Raw genomic sequence first — 26,387 nt, 5'->3', positions numbered from 1 at the left:
TAATTACTTTTTAAAAAATTTCAGTGCAATGGTAATATCAGGAGATTAAAAAATTATACCTTGGGGAAATTGGCGATTGTCGGTAAACAGGTAGTTCCAAAAAGTTTTCTAAAATATACAGGAAAATCTAAAAGAAAATGCACGATTTTCAGTCTTTTCGCAAAAAAACCTAATAGACGTGTTCCTGGTGTCAAAAAAAAAAGTTTAAAATCTGACAGTAAAACAAATTGCATTCAATCATAGTTTAACAACTTAAGGTATATTGATATTTGTCTGGTTTTACAACATCTGTTCAGTTTTAATTTAAAAATAAATACAGTTTTTATAAAATTAGTTAAAAACGGCTTGTCCAAAATTGTTCAAATTTGTTATGTGTATTCAGCATACGCCTCGGCATACGCAGACCTGTAATGAACCTATTAAGGATTTCGCTGTAAAATCGGGAGCCAATATTTAGACAGTTTAAAATTAGCATTGTACTTCCTGTTTTCAACGCCGATGAACCACCCGTTATAATATTGTTGCCGACCTGTGTGGACTCGGCATAACCTAACTAACTACTATGCCCCGCCCCCATATGACCTTAAATATTGCCTTAAAGAATAAACACCGTAATGATTCATTCGAACGTTCGAGAACAATCGAGTTCCACTGGAATGGAGTAGTACATACGAGAACATTCGAAACCTTCTCTATGCACCTAATGATCTATGGATTATTCGAGAACTCTTTAGCTGTGGGTATATAAGCCGACGGCTGGAGCTTGAAGAGGACAGAAAATAAATAGACGAGTACAGTTGCCGCGCTAAATTCAAAATAAATTCTTTCTAGATAAATAGTTATAAATAAATAGTTTGTATACTAAGGGCTGGCAAAGGTTAGTCTTGAGTCGAGATTTCCGTATGTAAGAAGAGTACAATGCGTTTATAATGTACTGAACAAAGAGAGGACAGTAAACACGTTGCCAAACGTATGAAATAAACCGAGAAACTGTGCACATCGCTAAGAGATGCAGAAGGGGATATAGCAGATTTGTCGAAGTTGGCCGGTCGACCCAATCAATACCTCTGTCAGTACTTAAAGTTCTAGGGAAAAGTGTGCGTCATGCGTTCAGCTTCACGATTTAATTACGTCTCCTGATACTTAATTTGTTTATTTATTAACGAGTCGTTGTAATTTTCCCTATAGCTTGAATTTTTTTAAGTTCAAGTGTTAAAAGTGTTAAATAAGTGGAATTGAGTGGGTGTTCGATAGTGGTCGCGCTATTATATCTTTTAAAAATAAGCGGTTTGCGATCATGATTTTACTTTACTGGATAGGGAAAGGCGTATCGGCAACGCCGCAACAGCACACCGTCGCGCGTCGCGTCGGTCGGTCGCATTTCTCTCACTCCGACTTAATAAGATCCCGATGCGATTTACTTCCAAACATGTAAATGCCGACCCAAAAGTAACAGTTGCCAACACGGTATAGTTCTTTAAGTCTTTTAATCGTTATTGTTTGTTACTTAGTGTAAATAAATTTTGTTTAAATAAATTGTGACTTTCTATCCACACGGAACCGACGAAAAACGCAACAATATATAGAATGTTCAGCCATCGTCCAACGTCACGTCATATATTGTTGAACTCTCTCAATCACTTGCCAGCCAGATGAAAGTGATCGGTGACGTCATTACGGTATTTCGTAAATTACTGCATTTCCATTTAGTAATTGTCATTGTCATTTGATTTGTGGTTATAATTTTATTGACGAACATGGATCACTATTTTCAGTTTCAATATAATTTTTCTTCAGAAAGACACGCTCATAGAACACTCTTGCGTGGACGTCGTATTCATATACTGTGCTTCTTCATAGAAAGTGCAATGCAAAGTGTGTAATATTCCTATGTAAAAATGGAAGAATAAAAATGTGGAATTTCAACAGTCCAAAGAATTGGAATTAAAGTGATCGTAACTAATAAATAGATCAAGAAAAAAATAATAAATGCCGCAAAAAAACGAAACTCGCTCAAAGAGTGACAAAGGAACGTATTTAATTTTTTTAAACAATATGAACTGATCTCAGACACACCCTAAAACTCAAATTTGACAAATAATGATGACGTAACGGTGAACGATGGTTGAACAAGCTTTACATTACGTGTAGTAAACCAAATCAAGTTATGAGATTCACTTAGAATTAATTGTTTTTATTTTTCTTCTTGCATTTTTGCTTTATTTACAGTGGCGTATCTGATATTTTTGTAATTAAATAATTATTATAATTGATCTATTTTTGATAGAGATATATTTTTTACAATTTTATAAACTAATATCAGTTGACAAAGTAACAATTGACAAAGTAAAACAAAACCAGCAGATTATTGAGGGTACCCTATATATACACTATACAGGGTGGTCCGAACTGTATTCCGGAAACTTCGGCAGCATATTCTATAGATAAAAATGTATAAAAAGTTTGTATAAATGTATATCCTAAAATGCTTAGTTTCGGAGATACAGGGTGTAGAAGTTTCATTTTTATTTCGATTTTTTCCAAATAATTTTTACAATAAAGTAACGTCAATATTTGGATGAAAATTGGTGTCTGGAAGTTTTTGTCATGAGAAATTTGATTTTGATGTCAATATGACTCCTACTAGTAGAGGGCGCCACCTACATATTTTTTAACTGGTTTGAAGAGTAATAACTTTTCGTCTGTACCTGTATAAAACTACTGACTAAAAAAATATACATTTACGACGTTTTTTACGTGAAAAAGGTCTCTTGGTAAAAACCGCTACAAGTAATGGTTTTCGAGATATTTGGAATAGAAATTATCAATACCTGTCATCATTGACATAAATTAAACATTTTGACTAAATAGTTATTAGACTCAAATCATAAATTTGAAATGTTTTTGTGCCAAATGTTCAACAGAAACTGTTTTATTATCATTTTTTTCAAAAAAATTTATGCTTAATTTAAAAAAATAAAAATTTCTCAAATTTGTTATTTCAGTGAAATAACTATCTACCCAACGTGTTTTTCGTCAATAATGACATGTATCTACTATTTCCATTCTAAATATCTTAAGAATGGTTGCTCTTAGCGATTTTTATAAAGAGATATTTTTTACGTAAAAAATCACAGAGATATTTTTTCGCTCGGTAGTTTTATACAGTTATTACGCTTCAAAACAGTTAAAACACACGTAGGTGGCGCCCTCTACTAGTAGGAGTCATATTTACATCGAAATCAAATTTCTCATGTCAAAAAACTTCTAGACACCAATTTTCATCGAAATATTGACGTTATTTCAGAAATTATTTAGAAAAAAACGAAATAAAAATGGAACTTCTACACCCTGTATCTCTGAAACTAAGCATTTTAGGACATAGATATATACGAACTTTTTTACTTATTTTTATCTGCAGAATATACTGCCGAAGTTTCCGGAATACAGTTCGGACCACCCTGTATTTTTACACGTTTTAAATAAATTTAGAACGTCGTCGATAAACCGGATTTTAAGTCGGCCATTTTAGGTCCCCATCGCGTTTCACGTGTGTTAGTTGACATGCTGCACTGCACCCTTACTTATTAAAATTGAAGCACTACAAAATGCCGCGCTTTTTTTTTCTCGGTAAATACAATTTCCATCGGATTACAAGGTACCGTTCCTCGGTCGTTGGAGCTTATTTAAATATTTGACAAGTTGACAAACTTTTTACAGCGAACCAAACAAGCGGTGAGCTAAATTCTGGACAGACTCCGCGTCAAATATTTGTTCTGGGTAATTGTACGCGTTTTTTCGATGAAAGGTGCGAACCCAAGGTACTGTACGACCGTAGGAAGGTGTAGGTATGGCGCGGAGATGGATATTTGAACAATATTTCCTATTTCCTTTTCCGCACGTGGCTGAAAATCGTCGATCGTTGGATCTTCGTTAATTTTTAGAGACTTAAATTTTTTAAAGAATTCTTAATTCAGAACCTCGAAATTTGTAGAATAAATTAGTGAATTCCATCATACTTATACAGGGTGAGTCTTAAATAAGTGCAAATGTTTTTAGTGGTAGTATATTTCGACCCCAGAAACACGTCCATAAGGGTTTTTTTCTCAAAAAAAGATGTTTGAAAATGTGGAATTTTTAAAAAAAAAATTGAAAATGTTTTTAGTTTTTAGTTAAGAAACATAATTTTTTGATAATATGGCAACACCCTGTATACTGATTAAAATTAAGGAGAACCATATAAGTTAAAAAACATAAAGAAAATTGTACCAATAAAACATGCCTTAATATTTATGGTATTTTTTTCCAATTATTGTCATTTCAGATTGTTCACTTGTTTGGTTAATGACGTAAAGCAACAAGTAAACTAATAAATATAAAATCGACATTACTTTAAAACATCAAACGTCATAAGAGGGCTCGTCCCTAATGAGGTGACCTAATTTTTAAGTAAATATGGTGTCAATCCAAATTTTTGCATTGCTGATGTCATGTTTTTTATTCCCGACTCTTTGTTGTTTTAGAATAGAGTAATCAATCAAGATTATGACACCTGTTAGTATACGCTAAATAAACTTTTTTTCTATAAAAAGAACACGTTTGTCGTATATAATTTCAAATTCAATTGATAAATTTAAATTTCAGGTAGATATTTATTTAAATACAGTAACTGATTCCTTATCATTAAATAAAGTGGGATAATATTTCTTACATTTTGTTACTATTTATTATTTTTATTATATAAAGCTTCTAAAAAGTATGATATACATATGTTGATATTCTATTGTTTTCGGTCACTTCCTGTTTCACCGGAAATGATTGCAACTTTTGATTTTTAAATGGTACCCTCGGTATCTTTTACTTTATTCAGTAGAAAATGATACTCTAGAGTAGAATGATATATCATAATCAACTTTTGATATTCTCGCTTAAAAAAGTCGTATTTTAAATTTCAAGCTAGAGTGCCAAGGCTGTGTTAAAAACACTAATTTTTAATCAAGGAGCCTTGCAAAAATAGATTAGATCGTTTAATGTTTCTTGTGTCTTCTTGTCCAAATCGTATTTTTAATCATAACTTAACCTTTTCAAATGGAACGAGGGTGGCTCATTAGCATATTTGGAAAAAGCAGTTTTTTACGAATAATTTGATACCACACACTTGGTATTTCTAGTCAAATTATTGTTACAGTTATGACCAAGGCATTCTAAATCGAAATTTAAAATGCTATTGTTTTTTAATTTAAATGTCAAAAGTTGACATATGTATATATAATTTTTTGTCATTCTATTCAGAATGCCATTTTCTATCGAATTAAGTAAAAAAATACCGAGTGTGTCATTTAAAAATCAAAAGTTGTAATAATTTCCTGTGAAACAGGAAGTGAACGAAAATAATTGAATACGTCAATCAGTTCTAATTTATATCATATAGGTACATAACATACCAAATTTCGTTCTTTTATCTGAAAAAATAAAAAGGTTATAGGCGTGAACGATTTTTGATACACTCCCGGTATATTTTTAATTATTGATTTTTGCTGGAAAAATAAACTAGTAGTAAAAAATGTATCATAAACTTTTAAATTATGATAATAACAAAAGTTTTTCTTAATATAGATTTTTATAAGATTTCTTAAATGTATAATATTTATAATGTATTAAAATTACAAACAGCTTGTTTGTTGACTGAACTTAAGGGGGGGGGGGACCCCAAAGACCCCCCCGTAGATCCGCCACTAACTACGATTCTCCAACCAAGTTGATATAGGTGAAAATTAAAGTAAAGCAAATATCAAAATGCAAAAACAACAAAATAAACACTAATTTGCTCCAATACACCAAAACACTTTACTTTTGCACTCAGCAGATGATTAAAACCTGTTAAAAGTTTAAAAAGCTTAAGAATAGTATTATTGTATCTGCTGATAATGCTAACATGGTTAGCGAAACGCGCGTTCAGTACAAAAGTAAAGTGTTTTGGTGTATTGTGGTGAATTAGTGTTTTATTTGCTGTACACTAAAGGTTCCAGTCCCTAACTGTAATAATAAAGCAATTATAAAAATAGTTATTATTGCCAAACTAAAAATTTATTGTTGTTATTATTAAATATTTAATTTTATTTAATTAATAATTATTAATAATGATACATAAATAGATGATCAACCAGATTCAACTGTTGTTTCAGTATACTAAAAAAAACATATAAATTACTTTTTAAAAGTTTTTGGTTCCCGTTATAATTAGATTTAGATCTTTTTTCTTTATTTTTTTACTCTATAAATGTTAAGCTTATTTTTTGGTTAGGCAATATTTTTACTAGTAACTAATTAATGAGTACAATTTTACTTATAAATCACATATTTTATTTTATAATTTCCGTAAACTTATATATTTATGGTAAATTATATTTTAAAGAACACATACCCTACAAGACTTTGAGGGAAATTTATAAAAAAAAATAATGTAAATAAAAAGCTACATACCTTTTTAATTGAAGATGTATCAGAATTACAGGTAAAATCGGCGTGAGATATAATCTTACAGCGGAACAGCACAGTACAACCGTTTATAGCGATATGTACTGATGTAAGCATACCGTACCCAAAAAACACGCATCCACGTAAAGTGGAGATTGCGCACCTTTTGAACAAATATGACATAAATGAATAATGAATTACCGATTCTTTACGCCATTTTTTCATTTTATTATTCTTCTCTCCGAATTTATTGAGAAAATCAACGATGCCTTTCAGATATTTAAGTTTTTTATTATAATCTAAACAGCTGTTGGCTTGACATTATCATCTGGTATCTTACTACAATAAAAATTATCAAAATTAAAACATCACAATCTCTCTACCTACCCTACAAGACTTATTTAACTTTTCTATCAGTGTTAAGGTAGACTTCGTTGTTGTGAGAGTTTATAAAAATGTGTTATATTTAAGAATATAGTTTTCGATATATTGTTCCTCCCAGAAAAAATAGTTCGTGGTTATGATAAAGGTAAATTAGTGTTAAATATATTTAGGAAAATTAGTTTTAAATATGGCAGGACCGTTTTAAATAAGGACATACATATAAAAATATTTCTATTACCTAAGCTTCATTCACAACCTCGAAATTAGTGGACTCAATTAATACTTTATACTAGACTTTACGGTCATTCACAATGTCTAAAAAATATAATCAAAATTAATAGAACATCTTGGCAACAGCTTATGTTAGTAACTGGTATCCATAGAGAAAGCCGAATAATTAGCTTGTAAAACATTAAACATTTTTTTCTAGCCACTATTTCTCTTGACTATGATAATCAAATTCCAAAATGACATTATTCAAATTTCGAAGTATAATACCACTAATTTTCTCATTCTGAATGCTTTACATTGAAATTAGAGGAACAAACTTTTACACTAATTGAAACCACCAATTTTTCCTCTAATATCGAGATTCTGAATGAAGCTTAAAAGTGTTTAACTCTTTCGACTAACTGAAAATTATTACCACTAATTTTGAGGTTTTGAATGCTTACATTGAAATTAGAGGAACAAACTTCTAGTAATTAAAAGCACTAATTTATTCCATTAATAAGTTCTGACTGAAGCTACTGTAAATCATATTTAATGAATTTTTACAAGAATACTTTCCTGTTTTCTTCAAATAACGGTATTTTCTATAAGTACTATTTTTGTTTATTATTAAAATCATGGTTTAAGCTGTATTTCACAGATTTAATCTTTGTATAATCAAAAGTTAATCTTCGCAGAATGATAGTCAAAGTAACAAAGATATTTTATCTAATTTTTGTATTATTTATTACTAATTAGTATCGGAACAAAAAAGGATAATATATACCAGTAGTAAATATGGTAAGGTTAAGAAGAAAAAAAATAGAAATATCCTATAATTTTTCATCTGTGATTAAATGCATAATATAAATTATTAAATTTTCCATAAAATTAAATAAACAAGCCGGAAAAAATATTAATATTACTAAGTTCCAATTGTTGGTTATCAAGCTTCAGAGAGATACTATTAATTGACTGAATATTTACAAATATTGTATTATTTTAAAATTATAAGAAAATTTAACAATTTTATAACAAAATCTTCATTCAGAACCACGAAATTAGGTTAGCATAATTAAAACCATTAATTTATTAATTAATAAATTAATGGTTTTAATTTTACTTTATACTTAAAACTATAGAATATTTCACAAAGTCTAAAACAATTAAAATTAATAGAATATCCTAACAGCTTGCGGTTGTATCCCATATAGAGAAAACCTAATAAAACAATCACAAAATCAAAAGCCAACACGACATTTTTCGTAAATTTTAAAGTATAATTAGTTCAAAAAGTTAAAAGCTTCTTGTTAACTTTTTCTACTAATTGAAAATGACTACCACTAATTTTGACGTTCTGACTTATATTGAAATTAGAGGAACAAACTTATACGCTAATTGAAACCACCAATTCATTCCACTAATTTAGCTTAGGTAATAGTTAACAACAAAACAAAATTATAGCATTAGATGCTACGAATGTACCAATAAACGATACATATCTAGTAATCAATGGTGCAAAATATTAAAATATGTCCACTCTACCTTTTGAACTATGAAACTTGATGACATAGATACAGATATCTCACCCAACTCTTACAACTGGTGAATTGGAAATGCTCAAGATTTCGCTAATTGATTTAAAAGGTAAAGCTTTAAAGAAAAACAAAACGCGCATGCTCACGCAACATAAACAAAATGGACGCATCGGCGAAATTTTGACGGTTTTCATATTTTTTTTGGTTTTTAACGAATAAATTGATAGATCAGGTTAATCTTTACATAACTTCTAACATAATTCCTGTTAATATTATGCCCGCAATCTAAAGCAGGTTGTTCATGTTGTTTATTAAAATTGATATAAGATATAGTATCTTAATACAATAAACTTTATCAAAGAGACAACATTGTAACTTATTCCCTCACGAAATATTCTTAATCAGTAATATCAGTTCTCAGTGAAAGGATAAAGTTATTTTCTAATAGTGTTCCTCAAAAACTGCTTAAAGTCAGTGCTAATTACGATGGAGAAGAATCCTGAAAGTTGAATGAATTGGTTCACAAAGTTCTTTTTTTCGTGGTTATTATGTTTTATAGTGAAGTTGGATGTATTGAAAAGTTTAACTATGTGTTCTGTAGTCACAATGATGCATATAACATGTATTTTTTCCCTTGCTCTATCTAGAATCAACACAGCTGCACGTTATAGTAAGTAAAATTATACACATATGCCTGTAATCGCTTTGGTATATAGGATTGGCTTTCAACTATATCTCATCTTTGCCTCATATCTATAATAATCACATATTTTTCGAAAAGATATTCCTAATCGCTTCTTTCTGAACTATATCACCATATCAAAAACATTTATCAGTACCATTCTGAAATATTGACGGACTAGGCGATTTTTCGGGACCGTGTATTATCAAAAAAAAAACGCAAGTTTATCCAAAAGTGACCAAGAATAAAGAAAAAGAAAATGTTACGCTTACCAAACTATCCTGTGCATCCCCCATGTCGACGGCCGATTTTTGATTGAATGATATATTTATTAAGTTCTGCATGTGATGATCGAAAAAAAAGGAGCAGGGCGTCGACCAAGATGGCTGCCTGGCGCGTGACGTCAGTTATTTTTTCCTTTTCGCGTATTTCGAGTGCTTGAGTTTTTATTTCGTGTTGCTAAGTCAATATTGGAACGAATGTATTGTTTTCCAAGTAGCGAATACGTGTACGTATGGAAATATGTATTTTTTTCCTTTATTTATTTAATTATTTCGCAACCGATGATATCTATCACACTTTGGAACTTTTAATAATTATTTTTTATATTGGGATTTTTTTTGAAGAATGTATATGAACTATATGGAATTTTTTTACAACCACATAGACTCACCGGCACGAAAAACGGGCACCTTAAAATTTTGATGTATTTTAAAGTTTGATATACTTTTTCGACCGATCTTGATAAATTGATAAGCCATATGTTTGAAATACCCTGTGGAATTTGTTAAGACAGCATGGAATTTAAAAATAATTTTTTCATCTAGGTACATTCTTTGTTGATAGTTTGCTTTTTGGTTCGTCTCAATAGCTTTATTTTTGTTGGAGATATTCGTTTTTGATGAAGACATTAACATTTTTTTCGTATTTTTTCCTTCTGGTCATAGTGAACAGTCCTATATACCGATAAAATAGTTTTCTAATTCCCTCATTTTTTAACATATTTCACAGGGTGTTCCAAACTTTCACCAAAATAACAACATTTTATGTTCCCTCGTATAATTTTTTTTTAATTTGGATAGAGATACTTAAAAATCAAATAATTTAGCTACAAATTGCTTAAATGATTATCAAAATCAGACCACTAGCACAAAATACATAACACTTTAAAACACATCAAAATTTTAAGGTGCCGTTTTACGTGCCGGTGAGAATATATGTAATGTTAACAGTTAAACATTACTAAACTTAAAATTTTGGAAATGGCACATTATCTACCTTTACTTTCCTTTTTCATTTCCTTCACTCATTTCTTTCACTCGTATTCCTCACTTATTTTCCTCACTCATTTTCCCCACTCATTTTCATTACTCGTATTTTGTCATTTCTCTTCTTTCTGCTTCTTTTAGTTCTGGTGTGGTACCAATATATAGATAGATAGACTTCCCTTTCATCACTCTCTGACAATATATTGGTTTTCTTCGTTTTGCTACTAAAATGAGAAATTACTGTTATTTGCCTCATTCGGGAAATGAGAAATAATCATTTTCTCTCTAGGAAAATATTAAAAATTAAAACTATTTAAAATATATTCTTAGAATACCGGGTGCGTCTCGAAAATGGCTCACCCCCTATAACTGTTTTATTTTTTCAGATAAAAAAACTGATTTGGTATGTTAGTATATAACATAAATTAGGATTGATTGACATATTCAATTGTTTTCGGTCACTTCCGTTTTCACCGGAAATAACTACAACTTTTGATTTTTAAATGGTACCATCGATATTTTTTTACTTTATTCGATAGAAAATGACACTCTGAATAGAATGACATATCATATGTCAACTTTTGACATTTTCGCATATGGTTTATTTGAAATTATAACATGCGGTTCATAATGACAATTTAACTTCAAATACCAAGTGTGTGGTATCAAATTATTCTTAAAAAATGCTTTTTACAAATAATATGCTAATGAGCCACCCTCGTTCCATTTAAAAAAATTGAGATATGATTAAAAATACGATATGGGTATCTTTTAACCGGCCAGGACAAGGCACTAAAAACATTAGACGATCAAATCTATTTTCCAAGGCTTCTGATTAAAAATTAGTGTTTTTAACACAGCCATGGCACTCTAGATTGAAATTTAAAATACGATTTGTCTTTGAGTGAATTTGTCAAAAGTTGACATATATGTCATTCGATTCAGAAAGTCATTTTCTATAAAATAAAGTAAAAAATACGGAGAGTGCCATTTAACAATCAAAAGTTGTAGTCATTTCCGGTGAAACAGGAAGTGACCGAAAACAATTGAAAACCGTCAATCAATCCTAATTTATGTCATAAAATACTAACATACCAAATCTCGTTTTTTTATCTGAAAAAATAAAAAAGTTATAGTCGTGAGCCACTTTTGAGACGTACTCGGTATATTTTAATTAAAACATATTTATCTTCTTAAAATTATTCTTTAAAATCTCTTCTGTAAAATATATTTTTTATAAAAGTTAACTGCCACATTATTCAAAGCTACCTATGAATAGATAATTATATTACTGTTGAGGGTTGGAACCTTTGGTGTTACAACAGCAAAGTAAAGCACTAATTCAAACAATAAACCAAAACATGTTTTCAAACACTGGACGCGCATTTCGCTAACCACGTTAGCATCATCAGCAGATGATTAAAACAGTTTTAATTCACTGATTGGTACCGAATAAAACTGTGAGGCGTAACTCTGGAAATGACCATGAACAATAATTACTGATATTTTTTAACTCTTTATTACTTAGTTGTATTTATAACTCTTATTTATTATATTAATATAACCACTCTCTTATTATCTACTTACTATTAATTACACAAGTATACACGGTTTTGGACCTGAGCAACTAAAAGCAATTTCTAAAATAATTTTTGGGGCTGAATCCAAATCAGCAGTCCATTTTTTAAGATTGGTTCTAGTTTTCGAAATATTCAATAAATTCATTATTTTACTATTTTTGACCGTTAACAGTCATTTATTGAATATAACAATATAAATCAGAAATGAACAGAGGTTAAACTGAGTCTTTTATACTGCTTGGGATGTGTTTCACGGATTAGGGTCCAACAGTAATCGCTCATCATGCCTTCGTCCCAAAATCCTTGGTATCGCCTTTCGATTTTCGCTATATCTTGGTGTAGCCGCTCTCCTTGCTCGTCGCTCGTGTCGCCAAAATTTTGTGGAAAAAAATCAATATGTGAATGCAGAAAATGTATCTTGAGAGGCATTCGAGCTCCAATCTTGTGGTAATTTTGCAACAAATTATCGATTACTTGCTTGTAATCCGATGATTTATGATTACCTAGAAAGTTGTGAACAACACTTTGAAACGATGCCCATGCTGCTGCCTCATCAAGCGTTAAACATTTTGTAAACGTTGCGTCAGCCATTAGCGAGGGGTGTCTCACTACTGGAATTACATGTACATTTTCTTGGCAGTCGCTGGCAGTCATTGGCAGTCACCTATAATAATTACATGGCAGTCATAGGCAGTCTTCTTGGCTGTGATTGGCAGTCGCTTGGTAGAAAGATGATATTTTGGCAGTACATATACATTTTTTACCCAAGTGAGACACCCCTCGGCCATTAGTTTTCGAATATCAGGTTCGACAAATATTCCTTCTTTGATTTTTGCGTATGACAGTTTTGGAAACAACTTGGTTAAGTACTGGAAAGCCGGTCCTTCGCGATTTAGCGCTTTGACAAAGTTCTTAATAAGGCCAAGATTATTGTAAAGAGGTGGCAGTAAAACGTCCTGTGGGTTTACAAGTGGTACAGAGGACACATTTTATTGGCCTGGCTCATAGTGGGCACGGCTAGGCCAGACCTAAAACTAGAGCCAATCTTGACAAGCGGATTGAAGATCTGAGTTCAGGGCATCAAGTAACGTTAAGAATCGTTCTCATCTGCTCGGGTCCAAAAGTTGACCCGAGTTTGTAAACTTGTGTTATTAGATCTATGGCTTTATTTATCAGATTGGCAGTAAAGTATGAAGAATTTGATAGATATTTACCGTTCAATTTATTGTAAAAAATCTACACAACAACTTTAATTTTAAATATGTATATCTTATACAATTATACATGTTAAAAAGCACGCAATTCAATAAATAATAACTCAATAAGTTTCCACTGATTTTATCAATATTTCATTTACTGCCTTTAAACATTTTAAATTATAACAGTCAAATAGAGTCAATACTAAAAAAATCGAAATTTTAACAACGTCACTACTATACAGGATGATTTAATTTGAAAGGATTAAATTTTAGCGGATGAACAAGGAAATAATTATATATTAGTTTGTTTTTTAAATGAAAATCCTATTGCATTTTTATGCATTTTTAGATTAAATGCGATAAAAACATAGGAAAAAATGAAAACGTCATGTTTATTGTTGATGATTCACTTTTTCAGTGCATTTTTCATAATTTACATTACTATTGTATCAAATTATATCCTATTATTTTGAAAATTGAAGGTAATGATTAAGGTCCTCGAAAAAAGAGCCATCTTCTTTCTCTACTAACTCCAACTTTTCATCATTGGCACTAATAACAGCCACTTAAAAGGAAAATCCATAATTGGATAAAGGACCAAAATAGGCTCCATCTGGAAAATCATCCCAGATCAAAGGCAAGTCATTTATTTCTAAAACTTACGCTAACGAGCTAATACACAACTTATGTGAGCACTATCTTCTGAGATATCATCCGGAAACAATGGAGCTAAATGCATATGACAGATGTCGGCACTGTAGAAAATGCCGTAAACTGTAAAATTCAAAAACTTCTTGTATTCTATTCTTACACAGTTTTTTCTCTAACATACATCTCATTGTTTAGAAGTTTTTCTAATATCCTTTTAGGATTACTTTTTGTTCAATGATTCAAAAATATATTTTTAGATTTGTATATTTTACAAAATATAAATTATTTTTGAAAAATGAACTTTTTCTTCAACATCAATAAAATATATCAAAAACTTAGTAATTATCTATAAATACATCTCTCCCTCTTATCTATAACCTTTGGACTCGTTAGGTGATTTTTGGGTATGTATTTGTAGAAAACTTATTGACTTTATATTTACAATATTGTTGAAAAAATTGTAGCACTTCCTTTAAAATGAATTTGACGACAAAAATAACTTTACGACATCTTCCATATAGTTCTTTGTCAATGGCTTATAATTTAGTGCAAAGAATTGCACATTTAGAAGACTATCGCATCGCACGGCCATAGAATATGTTGTATCGTTTTTTCATCTGATTGCCAGAATTTACACACTGTACATAGCACAGTGGTTGCCAGATAGGTCATTACTTAGAAATATTAATTTCAAAATGTTTGCATGAAACTGTTGCTAATACTTTTCTTATATTCCCCTGTAAACGATACATAATAAATAACAAAATAAAGTAAGCCTAGTGTAGCGCTTTTTTTATTACAAATGTCACATTTTGGCTAGATACTGGTATAAAGCTGACATAAACAGTTTTCAGATAACGCCAATTAATTACTTATTTTATTAAAATTGATAAAAGCTGTTGCCTTTTCTGTAATGGACATTCGAAAAGAAGGTAAAAAGAACTGTTTTCTTTTTTGCACTTAATTAAACCTAAGTAATATTAGTTTATGACAATTTATTTGAAGGCAACAAAAATAGTATTTTTACATTTTTGCTTGTCACTCTTTAAGACTTTTAACTACTATCCCTTTCAAATCCTGTTAAACGGCATGATAATACTTGTTGCTTAAAGTATATTGCATATAAATTAATTGCCACTGGCTGCCGCGAATTGCCGCCGGATCTTATACCGGGTGGTTAAAAATTGACTTTTTGTCTTAAAATAAAATTAACTTATTTTCTCTATTACTCTTCGTGTCAGCTTATTTCGTGGACACACTGTATATCAATTGACAATAAAATTGTATTTATAAAATGAAACAACTGTCTCTTTTATTTTTTCAACATTTAAAATAAATTTGACCTCTTCAATATGAAAAAAACATGTGCAAACATAGTCTATATACCCTTCCGAATAGTTAGAACTTAAAATGCAAATCACACGAACTGGGCCCAATTTTTTAAATACATATTACATTAAGTTTTTTATATACATTTATTTAGCATTTGTTATCAATTTCTATTAAAAAAGGTGTAGTCAAGCTATATCTAGATATATAACAGTTATGACCGCGCAGCTAATTAAGGGGAACCACTGTGCATAGGTTTGTCTTTTAAACCCATCAGTTTCATTTCTTGATGATTTTTCTCTTGTCAAAGTCAGAATCTACAAAAATTTTAAAATCTTTCACACCACCCTCATTGAAAAAATATCAAAAAGTGATTAAAGCAAAATAAAAACACTAAATCACCACAATACACCAAAACACTTTTATTTTTACACTGGACGCGCGTTTCGCTAACCATGTTAGCATCATCAGCAGATGATTATAAACTTTTTTATTACTTTTTTTAAACAGTTTATAATCATCTGCTGATGATGCTAACATGGTTAGCGAAACGCGCGTTCAGTGTAAAAGTAAAAGTGTTTTGGTGTATTGTGGTGATTTACTGTTTTTATTTTGCTGTGTAACACCAAAGGTTCCAACCCTCAACTGCAATAATGCTTAAAGCGTCATTTCTCAAAGTTATTATTGCTATCTTATGAGTTCAGCTCTTATGAGCATTTTCCAATTTAAAATTGTTTCATTTATCTACGATTTGCCTTTAGTTTTTGAAATAAAACACATATGTGTAATATTGATCAAGACATGATCTGAATAAAAATTGGTTAAATAACAAAAGCTGAAATTTACGTTTTGTCCTTTAAGAAAAATCAATGTAACCGACTTAACCAATAAAACTAATATCGTATCATCGTATCGTCGGACAACGGATGCATGAAAATCAAGATTTAGTCAACTATTGAAACTATACCTTAATTAATCGTTCTTCATTTTCTTTTATAGAATTCAGAATACTTGAATCAAGGAAGTTCCTTAGGACTGGTGCCCAAGTAGCATTTTATTCTTTTGAAAACTGCTGAACTATCTTACACATCTTTAACTAGAAGATGGTCTGTCACTGCTCTGTTATAGGTACAGGGTGGGTAAAATTCGACGCTTTTAAATGGAAACACCCTTTTCTATAGGAGATAGACAAAAACTAATATCGGTGTCTGGAGGTTAATTTTTGTCAAAAACATGATGGTGAAAACCGCATTTTATATATAAACCGTTTCGGAGTTACGGGGTGTTTTTCAAAAATATGCATTTTTAACAAATCGCTGTAACTTTTTTGCTATGGAAAATTTTGTTTTTTTATGAAAACATTTCCAAACCACCTTTTTAGGTAGAATTTAATGGTTTAAGTATAATTTTTTTAAAATTAATAATTTAAGAATTATCAACAGAAAATTTGATTTTTTATATGGGACACCCTGTATATTTTTAATTTATTGAAAAGAATTTAAAATTAGCTTTCCAAAAATATAACACACTTGATATTTTGCTCAATTCCTCTTCGAGATATAGAGTATATAAAAATTCGCCCTCTTTAAATAAGTAGGCTTTGAACGGCACCGGCTGTAATGCAAAAACATTCTAGCTGTGAACATCAATTAAAACGAAAATAATATTTGCTATGAGAGATGCAGAATTTTATAACAATTTAAAATATATTTAACCAACATCAACACATTTAAACTATATCTAATAACAATAAAAATAAATAGCAAACCAAGACATGAGATTTTGCTACAGGTATTCGACATATCGACCGTTTTCTGTTATGGACAGACGGGGCCGTTTTTGAACATTTCTCGCGGAATTCATTAACTCAGTAGGGGTGAAAGATACCCTCTCATAACTGCTAAGTATTTCTAATTCTTGTCTAGATTATATGGAAGAATAAGGAACCTTCATTCTTCCGCAAATATATGCATAGGATTAGATCCATGGGCACTAAGTTAGGCGGCCTCGACGGCCAATGGCTGGGATCTTGGTTAGCTATTCAATTATTCTTGAAATTGGCTGCAAAAATTGGCTGATAACTTCAGCGTTCAGAGGCGGTGCGTCGTCTTGCTGGAAATATAATGTTTTCGAGTTCCATTAAGGGCATATCATCAATAAGGGGTCCTAAGCCTACTAGTTAAAAGTGGCGAACTTTTAAAAATTCTGTATTTTGAAGGGGATTATAACAAAATATCAAGTGTGCTATATTTTTGGAAAGGTAATTTTAAATTCTTTTCAGTTAATTAAAAATATATAGGGTGTCCCAAATAAAAAATCAATTTTTCTGTTGATAATATAGAAAAGGGTGTTTCCATTTAAAAGCGTCGAATTTGACCCACCCTGTACAGTTTATGGACTTTTGAAATGGAAAAAATATAAATATTCAGGTAAGATTTTCTTTCGCTTTATAGGTATCAAGTATATTTTTTTAGTCCTTGTATTTTTTAATTTTTAAAAACTCGCTGCTATGACGGAGAATAGAGTGATCCTATAAGGGTTCCATTTTTTCCTTTTGAGGTACGAAACCATAAAAAGTAAAGTATCTTAAGTTAATGTCTCCTTCTTGCTGCTAAGGCTAATCTGGACGGGGCCTACTTTGTTTACGCGGAATCCGAACCGCGGTCCTCGCCCATATCACTGTCAAGGGCCTACCGACTTGGAGAGTTACTCTTACTCATGAGATATACGATCTCTCCAAAAAATCCTATATGGGTATTTCGTCACTGCAAGAAAATCTACAAAATAAAATAGTTATTTTTTGTAAGCACTTCTGCGTTAATCCCAAACGGAAACTACTTATCAGAAGTTAGGTTTACAGATTTACAAATTTAAACGAACGAAAAAATTATCTGCCTTTAACCTTTGAGATAAAAGATACATGTGTAATATTGATCAAAACATCATCTGAATAAGAATTGGTTAAAAAAAAATATATTTTTCTTCGGAAAGAGATAAACTTTCCGAAACGTTAAGCATTTTTTTTGTTCGTTAGGCAAATTTGTATATCTGTAAACCTAACTTCTGACAAGTAGTTTCCGTTTGGGATTAACGCAGAAGTGTTTACAAAGAATAACTATTTTACTTTGTAGATTTTCTTGCAGTGGCGAAATGCCCATATAGGATTTTTTGGAGAGATGAATCCGCCACATAGGTACCTATAGACTTTTTTGAGATTATACGATCTCACCCGGTCTCAAATCGACGTGAACGAGCAGTGTGTGTCAATATATTTAACACTTTTGCCATGAAAGAACAGTACGACAGAGTTTCCAGACGGTCACCCGTCCATCTACCCGCATCGTCTAGAGTCGCTTAACTTCGGTAATCTACCGGGAACTGGTGTTTTGACGTTATCCCTATTTGATAATAAAATAAGAAGGGGGTAAAGTTCATCAAATTTTCTAAAAAAAAATAAATATCTAGGAAAAATGGGGATTTCTATTTAAAATATGAAAACTGATTTCCCTACTTGAGGAAGTGCCGCCTTATTGAACACGTTTTTTTCGAGACTTAAATAGCTGCTAATTGGATATTATTTTAGGGCTCGAACACACTGACGTTCAGGTCACACCGGCCCGGCCGCAGCTACCTCTAAAACCATTAAATCAAATGATGTAGCGCACACTAACGTCCTGGCCGTCCGTTGGTCGTTGCGACCAGAAGACTGCACGGAAATATTATTATTTTCTGCCGCTTGGTGCCGGTTTTCTTCCAAATTAATAATTTTTCAGATGAAATCCCTCAAATTCAACGCACAATATTTTATTTTCTATAAGATATAGTGTTTTAGTGTAGTTTTTGCACACGTGCAGGAAATCCAAAGAAATAGTATACAGACTGGATCAAAAGTAAACTTAATCCTTTTTTTTATCAAGAGTCGATTCTAGTAAAAACTCAAAACATTTTTATATGACATACCTACTCTATTTATGGTTGGTATGATACCTGTTATTATACCTTTGAGTTTCGATATTAAAAAATAAAAAAAATAAGATTTAAAGTTTCTCTACAACCAGTTTTTTTTTATTAAATTAGTTTTTTTTTAGTTGTATTATAGTCATGTACAAGGAGGACAACTGTATTTTAAATACTATATTTAATTTAACGTTTTTCAAACAGGGTTCATTAGACTATATTTCTACTATAGGTACATTATTTTGAAAAAAAATTGAGAAAGTAACTTAAACATTCATAAAAATAGAAGTAATTACTGTTGTAGTGTAGCAGCCATAACAATGTGGGGAATCTTATTTGGTCGTAGCTCTACCTGGAGAGTCAGTTTTTTATTTAAATCTTTTTTTGCGCCTTGCATATTTGAATTCGATTCTCATTTTACTCTCGCTACTGTACGCTGAAACAACTATTCTTATTGTATTCATTTTATTATCCTGTGGCCATAAAGTGTAAAACTGTACTTTTAAAAGTTAGTAGAAAGGCTTGATAGGTAAGATTGTACCATATATATAAAATTTTCCCCCTGCTAAGTAAATGTATAGTATTTTAGATACCAAGAATAAAGAATTTTCGGAGTGTTTTTCGAAGAGTTTTCTTTGACTTGAGCGAACCCCTAACCCTTTATAAGAGTTTTGTTACAGTAGATTCTTCGTTAAATTGTAAACATTGAAATAACTGGAAGCTAAACTTTCTACCTGCTTGTCCTTTATCGATATAATGCTGAAAATCTCACGAGTTACATATCTCACTCTACACATATTAAATTCCATAGACGTAGGATGTAGAATATTCTGTTATGAAACGACTGATGGAATAGCAGGCATCGCGGATTTGAAAAACATGGAAATAATGACGTTATTGTGTAGTCGGGGTTGGAGATTTTACTTACTCCATACCACACCAATTTAGTATTTATTAACGAAAAATCCAAGAATATTTTAAATGCATTATTTAATATTAGAACATTTAATAAGCTCAGGAATAGCAACCTCGCTTTTTAGTTAACTTGGATATTTTAACATTTCTGAAACTTAATTCTTTCTGAAACAATATTTTCTAATTGGTAAAACGTAAAAAATCGTTAGATCTGACAACTCTGTTGACACTGGTCGATCATCTGGCCGCAGCTATAAACGCAATGCATCCGACCAGCCGACGGCCAGGTCGTTGCGACCTGGTCGTCAGTGAGTTCGAGCCCTAAAGTTCTCTATGAAACAAAAACAAATTTTTACAAATAATTTTATTTCGCTGTAACATTATTTCAAAAAAATATATAAGAATAACTATTTAACAAATATCTTTCTTAAAACTAGGTAGATCTATTAAAGAGAAAACTGTAATCTCTTATTGCGCTCCATACTTAAACTAATGGTAATATAAAATTTACTATACACATTAATAATAATAATAATAAACATAGTGGGAATGATAGATATAAATGATTCAGCCTCTAGATGAATAGATTTAAAAAATAATCTAACAATGAAGTGAGGTCTGAGAGCCAAAAATCAGTCATAATAACAAAAACTTTAATTTAAACTATAATAATTTTATAAAATATAGAGCAAGGGCAATTTTTTTAGTAGAATAATTTTAAACTGAGGGACAAAAAAAAGTTGAATATTTTTATAGATTTGTCGATCAACTTTTCTGCTATTTTTTATTAAATATATGTTATTCTAAAATATTTTTTTTAAAAGGGCGTCATAGTTGCCTTTGAAATGACAATTGATGATAATTTTTGTTAGACCGACAAATGTATGTAAACCTAATTTTAATAAATAATAAACATTCAATTGTATATATAGTAGCAAATATATATAGTGCAGTTCGAAAGGAAATAAATAGAAGAGATATTTTTTGAAATTAATTTTGGTCCTTCAGTATGTTAAATTATATTCATCAAAAAAATGCCACTCGTGAATCATAATAATTCAATGGTTATACCGGTGACCACCAAAATGTTACCATTAAATAGAATGGTATTTTTTAAAAATTTAATGTACAGTATGTCCCCCATTGTCTGTACGAAAGAAAAAACTTTTTTTATTATTGACATTTCTGGAAAAAATGCATTCTTCATAAAATTTTTGCTTGTTCTAAAAAAGTTAAATCCCGTAAAACTTTTCCAAATTTCCATACCGTTTTAGAGAAAATAAAAAAAAACATGAAATAATGGTTAATTTTTCAAGTCCTAAAAATCAAAACGCGTTTCTCTGATAATAGGTATAATATCGTTTTAATACTTTGACAGATTGCTATTGATAGAATTTTAATTATCATCGTCATATTTTTTGCTGTTTTGGAATGTTAAAGAAGCACAACATTTATTTAGTTCAATGCTACGGAAAGGGTGATAATAGTCGGAAAATGATGTTAATCATTTTCCGACATGATGCTAATTTCTAATCAAAATTAAAAATAATCATCTATCAAAGAATAAAATCTAAATTATATTAATATTACCATAGAAAGCAATTTTGATTTTTAAGAATTAAACTACATGTTTTTAATCATCGTTTTAGAATAAGCAAGAATTTTTATGAAGAATGCGTTTTTCTCAAAATGTCAATAATAAAAAAGTTTTTTTTTGTCTGGTAAAAACTATCCGAGGACATACTGTATACAGTATACAGAGATGAATCCGCCACATAGGTACCTATAGACTTTTTTGAGATTATACGATCTCACCCGGTCTCAAATCGACGTGAACGAGCAGTGTGTGTCAATATATTTAACACTTTTGCCATGAAAGAACAGTACGACAGAGTTTCCAGACGGTCACCCGTCCATCTACCCGCATCGTCTAGAGTCGCTTAACTTCGGTAATCTACCGGGAACTGGTGTTTTGACGTTATCCCTATTTGATAATAAAATAAAAAGGGGGTAAAGTTCATCAAATTTTCTAAAAAAAAATAAATATCTAGGAAAAATGGGGGTTTCTATTTAAAATATGAAAACTGATTTCCCTACTTGAGGAAGTGCCGCCTTATTGAACACGTTTTTTTCGAGACTTAAATAGCTGCGAATTGGATATTATTTAAGTTCTCTATGAAACAAAAACAAATTTTTACAAATAATTTTATTTCGCTGTAACATTATTTCAAAAAAATATATAAGAATAACTATTTAACAAATATCTTTCTTAAAACTAGGTAGATCTATTAAAGAGAAAACTGTAATCTCTTATTGCGCTCCATACTTAAACTAATGGTAATATAAAATTTACTATACACATTAATAATAATAATAATAAACATAGTGGGAATGATAGATATAAATGATTCAGCCTCTAGATGAATAGATTTAAAAAAATAATCTAACAATGAAGTGAGGTCTGAGAGCCAAAAATCAGTCATAATAACAAAAACTTTAATTTAAACTATAATAATTTTATAAAATATAGAGCAAGGGCAATTTTTTTAGTAGAATAATTTTAAACTGAGGGACAAAAAAAAGTTGAATATTTTTATAGATTTGTCGATCGACTTTTCTGCTATTTTTTATTAAATATATGTTATTCTAAAATATTTTTTTAAAAGGGCGTCGTAGTTGCCTTTGAAATGACAATTGATGATAATTTTTGTTAGACCGACAAATGTATGTAAACCTAATTTTAATAAATAATAAACATTCAATTGTATATATAGTAGCAAATATATATAGTGCAGTTCAAAAGGAAATAAATAGAAGAGATATTTTTTGAAATTAATTTTGGTCCTTCAGTATGTTAAACTATATTCATCAAAAAAATGCCACTCGTGAATCATAATAATTCAATGGTTATACCGGTGACCACCAAAATGTTACCATTAAATAGAATGGTATTTTTTAAAAATTTAATGTACAGTATGTCCCCATTGTCTGTATGAAAGAAAAACTTTTTATTATTGACATTTCTGGAAAAAATGCATTCTTCATAAAATTTTTGCTTGTTCTAAAAAAGTTAAATCCCGTAAAACTTTTCCAAATTTCCATACCGTTTTAGAGAAAATAAAAAAAAACATGAAATAATGGTTAATTTTTCAAGTCCTAAAAATCAAAACGCGTTTCTCTGATAATAGGTATAATATCGTTTTCATACTTTGATAGATTGCTATTGATAGAATTTTAATTATCATCGTCATATGTTTTGCTGTTTTAGAATGTTAAAGAAGCACAACATTTATTTAGTTCAATGCTACGGAAAGGGTGATAATAGTCAGAAAATGATGCTAATCATTTTCCGACATGATGCTAATTGCTAATCAAAATTAATAATAATCATCTATCAAAGAATAAAATCTAAATTATATTAATATTACCATAGAAACGCATTTTGATTTTTAAGAATTAAACTACATGTTTTTAATCATCGTTTTAGAATAAGCAAGAATTTTTATGAAGAATGCGTTTTTCTCAAAATGTCAATAATAAAAAAGTTTTTTTTGTCTGGTAAAAACTATCCGAGGACATACTGTATACAGTATGCTCTATATAAATCACAATGGAAAAAATTTGTCTGAAAAAAAGTGGTGTTGGATGCAAATCTATTGTCAATTTTCTAAAATTCATTTGCAAAATAGAAGTTCAAGTGAATGACGTAACTCAATATTTTTTGTTAACGATTTTACATAAAATATTTTTAATTACTCAATAAGAAAAAAAATTCCAGTTAGGTAGTGAAAACATTTTGGTAGTCCCTGTACATTCTACATTGAAATTTGGAACAATATCTTTGGTCTCTCTGCATAGAACTTTTACCTTGTTTACATTCTAAACAACTAAATATTTACAAAAATGATTTTGTACTTAATCTATTCGAATATCTTTTCTTTACAATATATAATATTTTCTTATTCTAGTGAGCTAAGAGTAATTTTTTTGGAAAATTGAGTCATGGATTTTCTCCTTTGATAAAAGTATTCTTACGTATAATCACGCGTATAATAATAAACATTTATGTTGTCAAGAAAAAAATATATAAAGATTATATTTATAATATATTATATGTAACAGCTTAAATTATATCTACGAGAAATCTCATAAACAATGATCTCCAAACTCAAGGTTTATTAATAAAAATACAGGGTTTGTTCCTTAAATAAGTGCAAATAGGTACCCTTAAAAATAGTTAAATATTTACACTTATTTATGTAACACCCTGTATATAGCAAAATTTAAGTTACTTGTTTGGCAATAATAAACCCCAACTCTAAAGAAAAAATACATATTATTATGTATGTCATGATTTTTTAGAAAAATGTAGTGTTTCTGTTTCACTTCATTAAAACGAATCTCAATTTTTGAGGGTAAATCATACAATCAAAATGTTAGCACTAAATCATGTAGAAAAAGTGACAGTGTGATGTAAAAAATAAACATTTTTTGTTATACGTGATTATTTTCTATCACAGTTCACAGTGCTTTTTGACGTGAACATACTAAAAACACTTGAAGATGACCATCAATCTTCAGCTGTTTTTAACTATTGTTTTTTGATTGAACAAAATCGCCATCGCAGTGAGTTTAGACATACAATTTCAGTTCGAGTTTTATTATATCTGTCACTCAAGTCTTTCACAGCGTCAACATTTTTTATCGACGAATATTTCATATACAACAGCTTGTACCGGGTGTCCCACTAAAAATAGCTCTCGGTTGTATCTCTGAAAGTATTGGCCGTAGAACCTGAGAAAAAAAATATTTATAACTAAAGAAGCCATGAGAAATTGCTGGAAATTATTTTCAAGTTTGTAGAGTGGCCGCTAGAGGGCGCAACTGCTACGGCAAAGGAATAAAAGTTTAAGAAGTCAGTGAAAACCACATCTTGATATAATTTTTCAATCCGAAGATATTAGCAAAAATATAATAAATACAAAAAAATTTGCCCTTAACTATCTTATTTTTATAACACGGTATCAGTAGCCCTCTAGATTATGCCCATTTTAACAGAAAAATAAGATAGGAACAGTTAGTTTATTTTATTATCAACGAAATACCAGAATACCATAATACCAGATGTATTAATATCTAATAATTAAGATATTAATAACAGTGAACAAGAAACGATGATCAGTGAAGTCATGGTAGGCTTTGGAAAAATGTTGCTTTTTACGTAATAGTATAAACGTCAAATTGTTATTAGATCAACATTTTGATAGTCTTTTATCTTTTGATTGCTTTTTCAAAATGCCTTTATTATTTGAAGTAGTTGAAGTTTGGTTGAAGTTTGGCATTTTGAAAAAGCAATCAAAAGATAAAAGACTATCAAAATGTTGATCTAATAACAATTTGACGTTTATACTATTACGTCAAAAACAACTTTTTTTCAAAACCTACCATGACTTCACTGAATCATCGTTTCTAGTTCAATGTTATTAATATCTTAATTATTAGATATGAATACATCTGGTATTATGGTATTTTGGTATATCGTCGATTTTAAAATAAACTAACTGTTTTATCTTATTTTTTTGTTCAAATGGGCATAATCAAGAGGGCTACTGATACCGTGTTATAAAAATAAGGTAATTAAGAGCTTATTTTTTGGTATTTATTATAATTTTGCTAATATCTTCGGTTTGAAAGAAGATATCAAGATGCGGTTTTCGCTGACTTTTTAAGCTTTTACTACTCTTTACTATGAGCTAAAATTACATATACTATTGTATTTAATTTTTTGAAAAAACGCGCTATGTTTGTTAAATTGTAAGAAAGCGCCCCCTAGCGTCTACGTTCAAAACCTTATTATTATTATTTTTATGGTATAATATAGAGTAAGAAACTCTCTTTTAAACGAGCCCTCGTTTGTTGGATTCTGATCATCCAGTCCGGAGTTATTAACATTTATATAAAGATAGATCTAACCTTCCCCCACCACTTTATTTTAGCAGATGGGGGAAAATGGTTCTAACAAAAAAAAATTCAAAATTTATTGAAGATTATGAAGCTATTATTTACAGTACTCATTATCTAGACAAAATTCTGTAAAAATTCTATTTTCTTATTTTCCATAGCAGTTGCGCCCTCTAGCGGCCGTTTTACAAACTTGAAAATAATTTCCAGCAATTTCTCATAGCCCCTTTAGATAT

At 30.1% G+C, this 26,387-nt stretch overlaps 1 protein-coding gene and 1 long non-coding RNA gene across 6 annotated transcripts in view; one reads left to right on the top strand and one right to left on the bottom strand.

The window, feature by feature from the left end:
- The window catches only part of LOC115881476, a 41,417-nt gene extending 31,624 nt beyond the window's left edge, over positions 1-9,793 (bottom strand). For 2 of the 5 annotated variants that reach the window (XM_030898960.1, XM_030898961.1), the window contains exon 1: positions 6,484-6,784. In XM_030898960.1, coding sequence (XP_030754820.1) covers positions 6,484-6,702 — 219 coding nt within the window. In that variant the 5' untranslated portion in view covers positions 6,703-6,784. Of the gene's footprint in view, positions 1-6,483; positions 6,785-8,616; positions 8,696-9,563 lie in introns of those variants that run through there. The other 3 variants (XM_030898962.1, XM_030898964.1, XM_030898963.1) reach the window with 3 other exon arrangements.
- A 9,758-nt stretch (positions 9,794-19,551) lies between these two features.
- On the top strand, positions 19,552-19,894 carry LOC115881482. Its single transcript, XR_004050053.1, has 2 exons — positions 19,552-19,804; positions 19,857-19,894. It is a non-coding gene; the product is annotated as an uncharacterized LOC115881482 (long non-coding RNA).
- The last annotated feature ends 6,493 nt before the right edge of the window (positions 19,895-26,387 follow it).

This window comes from Sitophilus oryzae, unplaced genomic scaffold (genome assembly GCF_002938485.1).
Source record: "Sitophilus oryzae breed Bouriz unplaced genomic scaffold, Soryzae_2.0 scaffold_172_pilon_pilon, whole genome shotgun sequence".
Lineage (NCBI taxonomy): Eukaryota > Metazoa > Arthropoda > Insecta > Coleoptera > Curculionidae > Sitophilus > Sitophilus oryzae.
Note: the sequence above shows the minus strand (reverse complement) of the source record. Positions and strands in the feature narration are given on the sequence as shown.